The sequence below is a fragment of the Triturus cristatus genome, chromosome 7 (genome assembly GCF_964204655.1).
Source record: "Triturus cristatus chromosome 7, aTriCri1.1, whole genome shotgun sequence".
NCBI lineage: Eukaryota > Metazoa > Chordata > Amphibia > Caudata > Salamandridae > Triturus > Triturus cristatus.
In genome coordinates this window covers 1881498647-1881510953 of record NC_140590.1, presented here as the reverse complement: position 1 = coordinate 1881510953, position 12307 = coordinate 1881498647, and the positions used below count along the sequence as shown (strand labels likewise).

General features: G+C 46.6%; 1 protein-coding gene across 5 annotated transcripts in view; it reads right to left on the bottom strand.

The window, feature by feature from the left end:
* The window catches only part of CLCN1 (chloride voltage-gated channel 1), a 1161279-nt gene that overhangs the window by 224304 nt on the left and 924668 nt on the right, over nucleotides 1–12307 (bottom strand). For all 5 annotated transcript variants that reach the window (XM_085620355.1, XM_085620357.1, XM_085620356.1 and 2 more), the window contains exons 10-11: nucleotides 5100–5201; nucleotides 2089–2173 (exon numbers count right to left, since the gene is read on the bottom strand). In XM_085620355.1, coding sequence (XP_085476481.1) covers nucleotides 2089–2173; nucleotides 5100–5201 — 187 coding nt within the window. The remainder of the gene's footprint in view (nucleotides 1–2088; nucleotides 2174–5099; nucleotides 5202–12307) is intronic.

Here is a 12307-nt window from a genome sequence, read left to right as displayed (position 1 = left end):
GGGTCATCCATGGGTTACTGTGAGTCTATGTGGGTCACTGTGAGTCTTTGTGGGTCACAGTGAGTCTTTGTGGGTCACTGAATCACTATGAGTGGTCATGTGTCAGCATGCATCACTGTTGGTATCTGAGGGTCATTTTGAGTCTTTGTAGGTCACTGTGAGTCTTTGTGGGTCACTGTGAGTCTTTGTGGGTCACTGAATCACTGAGTCATTGTGTGTCAGTGTCAGAAAAGTCTTACTTGAAGTTTCCCAAGTATCTCACAGGAGCAGAATGACGAACTTTTCCCAATGCCTCTCCAAGACTCCCTCCACGCACCAAGAAATACTCTGGTCACGTGAAAGAATTCTCAGGGGGGAAAGGGGTATGGGACAGAGAAGAGACAGCTGGTCTTCTTGGCTAGTGTCTTCTATCAGCTACCTCAATTAGTTTTCTGGCGCTGCTCACACCTTGGGAGACCAAACTATTGCCTCTCTTCTATTTGATAGTGTTGACTAGCACGTATTATAAATGCTGGAACACTGAGTTAGATCTTTACTTTCTTTCTTTTCTTGTTCTTCCTCTCTTAACACAGGTATCAATATTGCCCAAATTATCAGCAGGGAAGAAGGTGTCAGGTAAGGATTATGAATCGCTGATACTGATCATATTATTTAAAGAACTGAAATTCCTGTTACTGTAATTATCCTCATTACATGTTAAACTATAACTTCAAAATCTTTTCTGTTGTCTTCTTCATTAGGGTACTTGCGTGACTGGAACACATCTCGAAAACCACTGTACTGAATTCCAATTGCCGGTAAGTTTCGTGAAAAACTCAAAACTGCTTCAGAAATACTTCCATGGTTTATCTATGAAGTCCAACGCGTAGTTTTTCTGACTACCGCAGGTGAAGAAAACGAGAAAAACGCCTTACTACACTCTCACTAGACGCGACGAAACTCTAACACCTCCAACTGCCTCAACAGACTCAGTGAAGTGCGCAGTTTCAAGAGCCAGCGCGAGCCTCAGCTGTGCTCTAGGGCTCCAGCAAATCACCGAGAGACTGCAGCGCTGACCACTTTTTAAGCAGCCCTCTTAAGGTACCGCCTTTTGACCAAGGCGGCCCAGGATAGCTTGGCCTGCACTTCTAGAGCCCTAGAAGCGTTACAACGACCCTTGTGCAAGGGAGCAGTGATAGCACCCATTGTCCGATCTGCTTTAGGGACCAGGTTCCTGACAGTCAGCATGCATCACTGTTGGTAACTGTGGGTCATTGTGAGTCTTTGTGGGTCACTGTGAGTCTTTGTGGGTTGCTGTGGGTCACTGTGGGTCATTGAGAGTTTTCATGGGTCACTGCAGGTCATCATAAATCTTTGTGAGTCACTGTGGATCATCGTGAGTCACTATAAGTCTTTGTGAGTCACTGAATCACTATGAGTCGTGTGTCAGCATGCATCACTGTTGGTAACAGTGGGCCATGTTGAGTCTTCAGGCGTGACAGCCGGCCATGGTGAGTCTTCAGGGGTCACTTCAGTTCATCACAGATCTTTGTGTGTCATCATGCGTGTTACTGTGGAACACTGTATGATTCGATCTAATGCACTGCCGTACATCCTGACCACCTACCCCTTTCTGCTGATATATGAAAACTCATGTGAGCATCACCATACATTCACTCATTCATTCATTTGTGTGAGTGCCAAGAGATGCTCATTGTTCTCTATACGCTGCTGCACAGTGTTGTGCACTTGTAATCAGCTGTGGTCCATGCAGGTAACAGTGGTGGGGTGGTGGGGCCGGGTAAGGGACGATTCCGAGGGACAATGCTGAGGGAAACTTAATTATTTATTTAATTTTCCCTCAGCGTCGTGCCTCGAAATCCCCCTTTAGCCAGCCCCACCGCTGTTACCTGCATGGACCGCGCCTGCTTGTAATGCTGCTGACTGCTAGGAGAGTGCAGACACACTGGGTTGTGGCACTGCTGTGCCAACAGGTACAGTCATATGGCTGACCCACCTGAGCATCCCTCTGTCTCCAGAGTGATCCATGTAGTAGATCTGCCCCCCTCATGGACCCACCTGCCCAGCACCATGAACACCAGCACCTACCTCTCCGGCCATGAACTGTCCGAAGCCTGGAGGAAAGGTCAGCGTTGCAATGACAAAGGTGATGACCCCGGGGTAGATGAGGCGACTGTGGAGAGAAGAAGCACAGAGTGTAAAAAAGGGCGCAGCCTCCACGTGAGGTCGCTGCAGAGATTATCGAACTCCATGACACTTTAACGTAATGCAGCATGCATAGAAAGAGGAAAAAACGAGACGCAATAAAAGTATTTCTCCACATTGCCCCACTCCCACGCCTGCCCTGGGGAGGCGTAGGATTCTGACGCATTCCCAGGTTTATGACACTTTGCAAATCTAGGACTGTGTCAGGTTCCATGGATGTTGCGTGGGAACACCCACAGCAACACTCATAGAAAGCCTCTTTCACGCAGTGTAATGCGTGAAAGGGGGCCATATATACAAGGCCATGAAAAGTCACGCATGGTGACTTTACATGACCTTGTAAATATGGGGAAGCACATTGTGCTGCTGGTGCGTCAAAAAAAGTGATGCGCGGAGGCGCAAGAGGCTTGTAAATGAGGCCCTCAGCACGCATAGACTTAGGAAAATGCCATCAATTAATATTTTTGTGCAAGAAGGTGTCCCTTCCTGTAAAGAACAATCATACCCGCAACGCAGGCACCATTGCAACATGACCCAAGGGTGTCTACGTTGGCACATGTCTGCTGTTTGTGCGTCGGCGCAGGGGAGAAGGACAGGAATAATCCGTATCTTGTAGAGCATTCCTACCCTTTTATTTTGACGCACGACAGAGCAGCAGGAAGGCTTGCAGCGCTGCCATGCAACAAAATATTGTAACTGAGGCCCTGAGTATGGACGTACTGCGCTCCGGCCTTTGAATGATCCAAAAGTGACCACTCGCTTCTTGCGGACGTCCCTACTTTAGGAGCTGCATTAAACTTCACATTTTTTGCTCTCACTCTCTCTGTACCACCTGCTCTTCCCACCTGCATCTTGGACCACTGGCTGGCACCGTCCGTCTGTTTCAGAGGAGGTCTGGCCCTTAAGGCTAACTGGGGGTACTCGCGCCCAGAGTAGGCAGGAGGACTGGTGCTTCTGAAAGGTTGAGGGAAGTGAACAGAACCAAGCTGGCACATGAGCACTGACGTCACATCAGTACCAAAGTGAGGCCACTACTGAGGTCATTTATTTTATTTATTCATTTATGTGATTTTTAAAGCGCACGATTACCACAAGGTGTCTTGGTGCTGTATGACAGGCAAGTGTGAGATGCTTAGAGGTAAATAGCCAGGTCTTTATCTCCTTCCTGAATGATGTTAGTGAACTGATTGCTCTGAGATGAGGTGGGAGGCTGTTCCAAATGCCAGTACCGAGGTGACACCAGTACCGAGGTGATAGCAATTCTGAGGTGACGACAGTCCTCAGGTGACAACAGTACCAGGGACATGCCAGTACTGAGGTCACACCAGTACCAAGATCACACCAGTGCTGAGGTCACACAGTACCAAGATCACACCAGTATTGAGGTGACGCCAGCACTGCGGTGACTCCAGTTAGGCCAGGCAAGTGCAGCGGTCACACCGAAGGCACCCTGAAGCCTGGTTTTCGCGTGCTTTGGCACAGCTACATAGCATGGACAGGTCTTTCTACCCCAATCCCATCTTTCACCAATGTACAATGCCGCTGTACCCGTCTCGAGCTCCACAATGTCAGAAGGGGCTGAACGAGAATATTCACAAGTTTAATATAACTCAGCCAGTGATAGGTGGAGGGCGAACACTTTACAACCACTTAGGACTTAGCGGGCAGTCCTGGCTGCTTTGTGGCCATTTCACAACTATTGATTATTGGTCTGTGGGCGTGGCCATATCTCAACCAGTTATGACCAGCTTGTGACCCTTCTCAGCCAGTTATGACCAGCTTGTGGTCATTCTTAGCCAGGAATGGCCAGCTTGTGGCCATATCTCAACCAGTTATGACCGGCTTGGGATCATTCTCAGCCAGCTATGGCCGGCTTGTGGTCATTCTCAGCCAGTTATGACCAGTTTGTGGTCATTCCCAGCCAGTTATGACCTGCTTGTGGTCATTCTTAGCCAGGAATGACCAGCTTGTGGTCATTCTTAGCCAGTTATGACCAGCTTGTGGTCATTCTTAGCCAGTTATGAGCGGCTTGTGGTCATTCTTAGCCAGTTAGGACTGGCTTGTGGTCATTCTTAGCCAGTTATGACCGGCTTGTGGTCATTTTCAGCCAGTTATGACTGGCTTGTGGTCATTCTCAATCAGTTATGACCGGCTTGTGGTCATTCTCAGACATGAATGACTGGCTTGTGGTCATTCTCAGCCAGGAATGACCGGCTTATAGTCATTCTCAGCCAGTTATGACCAGCTTGTGGCCATATCTCAGCAGGTTACGACCGGCGTGTGGTCATTCTCAGCCAATTATGACTGGCTTGTGGTCATGCTTAGCCAGTTATGACCGGCTTGTGTCATTCTTAGCCAGTTATGACCGGCTTGTGGTCATGCTTAGCCAGTTATGACCGGCTTGTGTCATTCTTAGCCAGTTATGACCGGCTTGTGGTCATTCTCAGCCAGTTATAACCGCTTGTGGTCATTCTTAAACAGTGACTGTTCACATCCAGTCATCTATCATACACTGGCGTTTGGGTCACTACCAATCCCAGACACTCGGTTTTATAGCAAGAAATCTTGGCTTCTGGCCGCTTTCAGCACAATGAAGACATGTGGGTGACCATTTGACACCATATCTGGAAGCGCATGGCCTTATTGCACATGGTAAATTTCGGCTTGTGACATCTGTGCACTCCTGGTACGCGCGGCATGTGGCCAGGTTAGCAGCTGCAACCAAGGTTGGAAGAGTTGCGGCAGTTCTGCCAGCAGTGGTTGTTTGCTGCCACCATGATGCACCCATCCTTCCAGGTCTGTGCTGACAATACTTCACCCTTTGCGTCTCACACAGCAGCACAGGTCCAACCCCGTCCCAACAACCTTCCAGGACGGATCACAAGCGCACTCACTATTTGGTGAGAAATTTGCTGAGGGCGGTCTGTCGCCGGATGCACAGGACCACTTGACGATTGAGGTAGACGAAGAAGGCTCCCAGGAAACCACAGCAGATCCTGCGAATGGAGACAGAAAAGGAGGGAGTGTGAAGGAGGCTGAAGAAGTCAGGGAGAGGCAAACAAGAAGCAGTGAAGAAGATGGAAGAGGAGGCCCCGCTGTGAATGCAAACACATTTCGGAGAGACTGGGTTGGGGGGAGGGGCCTAGTGACTGGAACAAGGAATAAGCACTCAGAGTAAAGGAATTATTGGTAAGCATGCATGCAAACATTTTAGAAGTAAAAAGTGGGAGATTTTGGAAAAAAAATCAGATTAATGGATTTCCTCTTTGTCTTCTATCGAAGGAGAGGAGATTTTACATGGGAGAGAGCCAAAATAAAGCCATTTTTGGCTTAAAAAATCATGAGTCTCCCGCCCGAACTGGATCTGTTGGCATGTATGGGTAAGAAATGTTAACATTACACCTCACTGCTTCCTCATTCCATTTCTTACATCTTGAGGGAATACCCAAGCTAGATCCCCAATTCTGGCCCAAATACAGCCCTTAAAGACACAGGACAACAAGAAGTCCAATGCTGATCACCCAGTGAACGTTTTATTAGCATGACATGAAGCAAAAGAGACAACCTTTGGCACCAAACTCTCCATCACCAGAGTCTTCTCACGGAATGCGAAAGAGTTTACTGAAGGCTGAAGGGACTGCACACATGGCCGTCCTGCAAACTTCCAAAACTGAAGCCCCTTGGACCGCTGCCTCTTCTTGATTTTCTTTGAACAACACTGAGATTGGTAAGTTTCACCCCCAAATGCAGCTGCAAAGGTGCAACATACACACCTCCTTCAAGAGGGAAAAGAGGATTTTAACTCCTCTTTAACTGGATAAATATTGACAAACAAGGAATTTGCCGTCCCAAATGGAGCAGCAAAATATAAATATATCAAGCTGCTCTTCTGACATCCGGGGAGTGGAGACCTCCTCTCCAAGAGAAGGGGATTGGGCACAAATTCAGGCAAAAGGACTTCCTTTTCCAAACGAGAAGACAAAGTCACCCTCGGAACAGATGGAGACGAGCCTATCTGGAAAGATCTTCAAGAAAGGAGATCTGTAAAGAAGAAAGCCAGATCCCCTCATCTCCTAGTGATCACCAGCAGGAAGTAAACTTTCCAACTTAAGAACTGAACTGGAACAGATTCCAAATGTTAAGGGCATCCCAAACTAACAAAATATCCCAATTTGAAACTTAAATCTTTACCATTGGGTGAAAGATAAATAAAAAACAAGGTTCTAGGAGAACTATTAATTCCAGCACTCCCTAAATGCTGTGATTGTTGCCCTTTGTGACCTTAGGGTGGACACTGGCAACCCTGAACCAAACCCTTCATGGCCAGCGGTGAGACTACGCCGTCGCAGCTGCAGGTTTCCTTGAGGACTGATTCGTATCGGCCAATCCCACTGACGCTTCTTCTGAAAGCCTTTCCTCTAATCGACCAAACCGTCAACAAAGATAAGAAAGAGATTCTTAATTCAATGATGGTAATGAAAGAGGAGAATATACTACTGGGAGAACCCCTCTGAGCTCCTTTGCATTGGAAAAAGAAGAGGAACCTAGGATAACTGAGGACAAACAGTAGCAATCAGTATCGCTCACGTGCTCTCATGCCTCATCTTTAGCAGAACGTTCAGGGTTAAATGAAAAGGAGGAAAGGCAAAAAGAAGCCCGGCTGGATAAAGAAAAGTCAACGTGTCAATCACCCAAGCTCCCTCTTCCTTGAACCTTAAAACAAGCATTGGACAGATGGACATTTCCTCCCTAGCCAAGAAATCTATCTTCAGGAAGCTCCATTTCAAGCCAATCTTTCTGGAAACATGAGTATTCAAGTGATAATTCAGAGATGAGGGAAATACCTTGCTAAGCTTGTCTGCTAAAGTGTTCTCGACCCCTTTATCTGAGTGGCGGATGAGGACAGAAGACAATGCTTCACCCTGAGACAAATATAGACTACACAGACAGCCACCATCTTGGAGCAAGTACCCCCCTTCTCTGTTTATATATTACTTTGTGGTTATGCTGTCTGTCCTTACAACATCTGGAGCAATCTGAACCAGACTGCTTCCGGTTCCTTCCAGTAGGAGGAACAAGCTCTGACCTTGGGAGTCCACTAACCCCGTAGATGTACTGAGTCCATCATAGCTCCCGAACCATCCCCTCAGGCATCCATCATCATCACCTTCCGAGCTGGCCCACATCTCAGATTCCCCTGACCCAACCACTATTTGAGATCCCTATTGATGTGTTGGTCCAAGTGTGGTTGAACATTCAGAGCCACTGAAGCTGGATTCCATGACTTCAGGAGATGAGACAAAAATCCACAAATAGAATCTCTACCAAGAACCACGATTATCATGGCTGCCATATTCCCTGTGACTTGAAACCAGCCTCTCACCCTGGGGGCATCTGATTCAGAAGCGACAGATGTGCCTCTGAATCTTTAACAGTCTGGCTCTGGTAGCATCACCATCCCAACATCTGTCCGGAATCCCACCTCTTTGTGGACTTCTTCCAATTCATGACGAACCCATGATTCTGGAGCAGAGATATCACTTGTCGAACATGTACCTCTATAAGTGCCTTTGAGGGAGGATGAAAAACCTTTGTCCAGATAAGGCTGTAGGGCTATCCCCTGATTGTGTAATAGACCCACAAGAGGCACCATCAGCTTTGCAAACACTCTCAGTGCTGATTTTAGACCAAAGCAAAGAATACCAAACAGAAATGCAGCCCCTGAATTGAAAAATGAAGACGCTTCTCAGGTTCATTTGCAATTGAAATGTGAAGATGAGCCTCCCGCAGACCCAAGGTTACCGTACATGCCTTCGGCTGAAGTAACTAATGGAAACCTTTGGAGTGACAACAGCTGTTGGATTCATGTTGAATATTTGGATGGATGATAAGGCTGAGAACTGTTCCTTCTTTTTGCCTGTCTATGGCTCACCTGAGGTGTTGGCAGACAGGAAGAAGCAGAAGTCATTCCCTTCTAAGGCAAAGCGTGCTCACAATCCTTGAAGCTTTAATGACTGTAGCCTTCAATCGCTCCCCAAACACTTTTAATGGAAAAGGAAGGTATCTTCAGAAGAGCTGATTTTTCTGAATCTTCACCCTTCCAGCCTCTGAGCCAAAGCGGACACTGTGGGCACCGTGCCAAAATAGAGCCTCCACGTGCAGGTGAAGAAGCTCTAATACGTCACATACAATGTCCGGAAGGAGCCGGCCTGATGCTCCATGTGATCCAGAAGTTCAGAAGGGTCCTCTTCCTTGTGTGTGACCCCTTCCAAGCTGCGTGTATCCTTCACCAGAGGCTGAGCAGTGTATGCTGCATACACTCCAGCTCTTACTGCCAGGTGTATTTCAGCCTCAGTCTTTTTTAACAGCGTATCCGCCTCCTTGTCTCCTACATCAGATGAAGGGTACTCTTATGGATTTACCGGTGTTTTGCCAGATAAGGCTCCTCACATGAAGTCTCTTTGGTAACCCGGGATTATCTCTCAAACATGTCATGATGTGGGCTACTTCCTCTCGGCTGACGTACCTTCCGGTAGAGCAATGATTCTTAACCCATGGACTGAGGACCCTTGGGGGAACCGCGATAATAATACATAATAATGCATTAAAAATAGTAAACTATAAATAAATAAAGAAGTACATTGAAAATGCAATAAACGTTTTCTATATGCGATTGTGAATAATATTTCAATATTTGAGCATTTGTTTGGTGTATACTTGTTTTTCAATTTTATGTATTGTTTGTGGTTCAAATCATGGAAATTGCTTAGGCCTGGTGTCCCCGGCTCCCAATAATGATTCATTGGGGGTCCACTGAAGTCAAAAGGTTAAGAACTACTGCTCTATAAGAAGGACATCCCACGTCTGGAGAGGGTGAGTGGAAAGTTGAGAAGTAATGATAAGTGGAATGATGAGGTGTGATGATGAGCGGAAGGATGAGGAAAGATTATGAGTGGAAGGTTGAGGAGTGATGATGAGCGGAGGGTTGAGGAGTGTTGATGAGCGGAGGGTTGAGGAGTGATGATGAGCGAAAGGATGAGGAGTGATGATGAGTGGAAGGATGTGGAGTGATGATGAGTGGTAGGTTGAGGAGTGATGATGAGTGGAGGGTTGAGGAGTAATGATGAGCGAAGGGTTGAGGAGTGATGATGATGGAAAGGATGAGGAGTGATGATGAGTGGAAGGATGAGGAGTGATGATGAGTGGTAGGTTGAGGAGTAATGATGAGCGGAGGGTTGAGGAGTGTTGATGACAAGAAGGGTGAGGAGTGATGATGAGCAGTAGGGTGAGGAGTGATGATGAGCAGAAGGTTGAGGGGTGATGATGAGTGGAGGGTTGAGAAGTGATGATAAGCGGAAGGATGAGAAGTGATGAGGAGCAGAAGTATGAGGAGTGATGATGTGCGGAAGTATAAGGAGTGATGATGAGTGGAAAGATGGGGAGTGATGATCAGCGGAAGTATGAGGATTGATGATGAGTGGAAGTATGAGGAGTGATGCTGAGCGGAAGGATGAGAAGTGATGATGAGTGGAATGATGAGAAGTGATGATGAGTGTAAGATTCAGGAGTGATGATGAGCAGAAGGATGAGAAGAGATGATGAGTGGAAAGATGGGGAGTGATGATGAGCAGAAGGTTCAGGAGTGATGATGAGAAGAAAGATGAGGAGTGAAGATGAGTTGGAAGGATGAGGAGTGATGATGAACAGAAGGCTGAGGAGTGATGAGGAGTGAAAGTTTGAGGAGTGATGATGAGCAGAGGGTTGAGGAGTTATGATAAGCAGAAAGATGAGAAGTGATGATGAGCGGAAGGTTAAGGAGTGATGATGAGTGGAAAGATGGGGTTGTGATGATGAACAGAAGGTTCAGGAGTGATGATGAGTGGAAGGATGAGGAGTGATGATGAGTGGAAGTTTGAGCAGTGATGATGAGTGGAAGGATGAGGAGTGATGATGAGCGGAAGGATGAGGAGTGATGATGAGGTGAAGGATGAGGAGTTGAGCAGAAGGATGAGTAGTTGAGCTGAAGGATGAGGAGTGATAATGAACAGAAAATGAGGAGTGATGATGATCAGAAGGATGAGGAGTGATGATGAGTGGAAGAATGAAGAGTGACAATGAGTGGTAGGATGATTAGTGATGATGAGCGGAACGATGAGGAGTCATGACGGGCGGAGGGATGAGGAGTGATGCTGAGCGGAAGGATGAGAAGTGATGATGCACAGAAGTATGAGGAGTGATGATGAACATAAGTATGATGAGTGATGATCAGCGGAAGGATGAAGAGTGATGATGAGCCAAAGCATGAGGAGTGATGATGAGCGGAAGATTGAGGAGAGGATGTGCAGAAAGATGAGGAGTGATAATGAATGGAAGGCTCAGGAATGATGATGAGGAGAAATGATGAGTGGTAGTCTCAGGAGTGATGATGAGCAGAAGGATGAGGAGTGACGATGAGTGGAAGGATGAGGAGTGATGATGAGAAGAAGGAAGATGAGTGATAATGAGTGGAAGGATGAGAAGTCTTGAAAAGTGTAAAGGTTCAGGTGTGATAATGAGTGGAAGGATGAGGAGTGATGATGAGCAGAAGGATGAGGAGTGAATATGAGCAGAAAAATTAGGAGTGATGATGAGCAGAAGGATGAGGAGTGATGATGAGCAGAAGGATGAGAAGTGATAATGAGCGGAAGGATGAGGGGTGATAATGACCAGAAGGATAAGGAGTGATGATGAGTGGAAAGATAAGGAGTGATGATAAGCAGAAGGATGAGAAGTGATGATGAGCAGAAGGATGAGGAGTGAAGATGAGCGGAAAGATGAGGAGTTGAGCAGAGGGATGAGGAGTGATGATGAGCGGAAAGATGAGGCGTTAAGCAGAGGGATGAGGAGTGATGATGAACAGAAGGATGAGAAGTGATGATGGGCAGAAGGACGAGAAGTTAAGCAGAAGGATGAGGAGTGATGATGATCGGAAGGATGAGGAGTTGAACGGAAGGATGAGGGGTGATGATAAGCGGAAGGATGAGAATTGATGATGTGTGGAAGGATGAGAAATGATGATGAGCGGAAGGATGATGAGTGAATATGAGCAGAAAATTAGGAGTGATGATGAGCAGAAGGATGAGGAGTGATACTGAGCAGAAGGATGAGGAGTGATGATGAGTGGAAAGATAAGGAGTGATGATGAGCAGAAGGATGAGAAGTGATGATGAGCGGAAAGATGATGAGTGATGATGAGCAGAAGGATGATGAGTGATGATGAGCAGAAGGATGAGAAGTGATGATGAGCGGAAAGATGATGAGTGATGATGTGCAAAAGGATGAGAAGTGATGATGAGTGGAAAGATGATGAGTGATGATGAGCAGAAGGTTGAGAAGTAATGATGAGTGGAAAGATGTGAAGTGATTATGAGAGGAATGTTCAGGAGTGATGATGAGTGGAAGGATGAGGAGTGATGATGAGCAGAAGGATGAGGAGTGATGATGAGCCGAAAGATGATGAGTGATGATGAGCAAAAGGATGAGAAGTTGAATGGAAGGATGAGGAGTGATGATGAGCGGAAGGATGAGGAATTGAACGGAAGGATGAGGAGTGATGATGAGCGGAGTGATGAGAATTGATGATGAGTGGAAGGATGAGGAATGATGATGAGCGGAAGGATGAGGAGTCATCCTGCCTATGACGTCCATGTTTTCCTTTGTCCCATTTCCTTGCTCTTACCCTTACAGAGCCTTTGTCTTATCTAAAATTTTATGAATATCAGAACTGCTCAAAGCTCTGTACTGCTGAGGAGCTCTTCTTGATACCTCAGTCACAGAACACATTTACGTCCGTACTTGTCCTCATGAAGCAGTTTGTTTCCTGTTGACTTCTCCTTAAACTTCACCGGGAAGTAGAAGAATTGTGCTTTGTCCCATCACTGCCTCGTGTCTCCCTTGACTCCGCTAAGCAAGGTCCCCCAGCCAGCCCCTCAGTTCCCACATGCCACACATACATGCCAACATTTCAGAAAAGGAAAGTGGGATATTTAAAGAAAAATAATATGGAGAATGTATTTCCCAGATTGACTTCTATTGAAGAAGAGGCTATTTCTGGCAGGAGGCA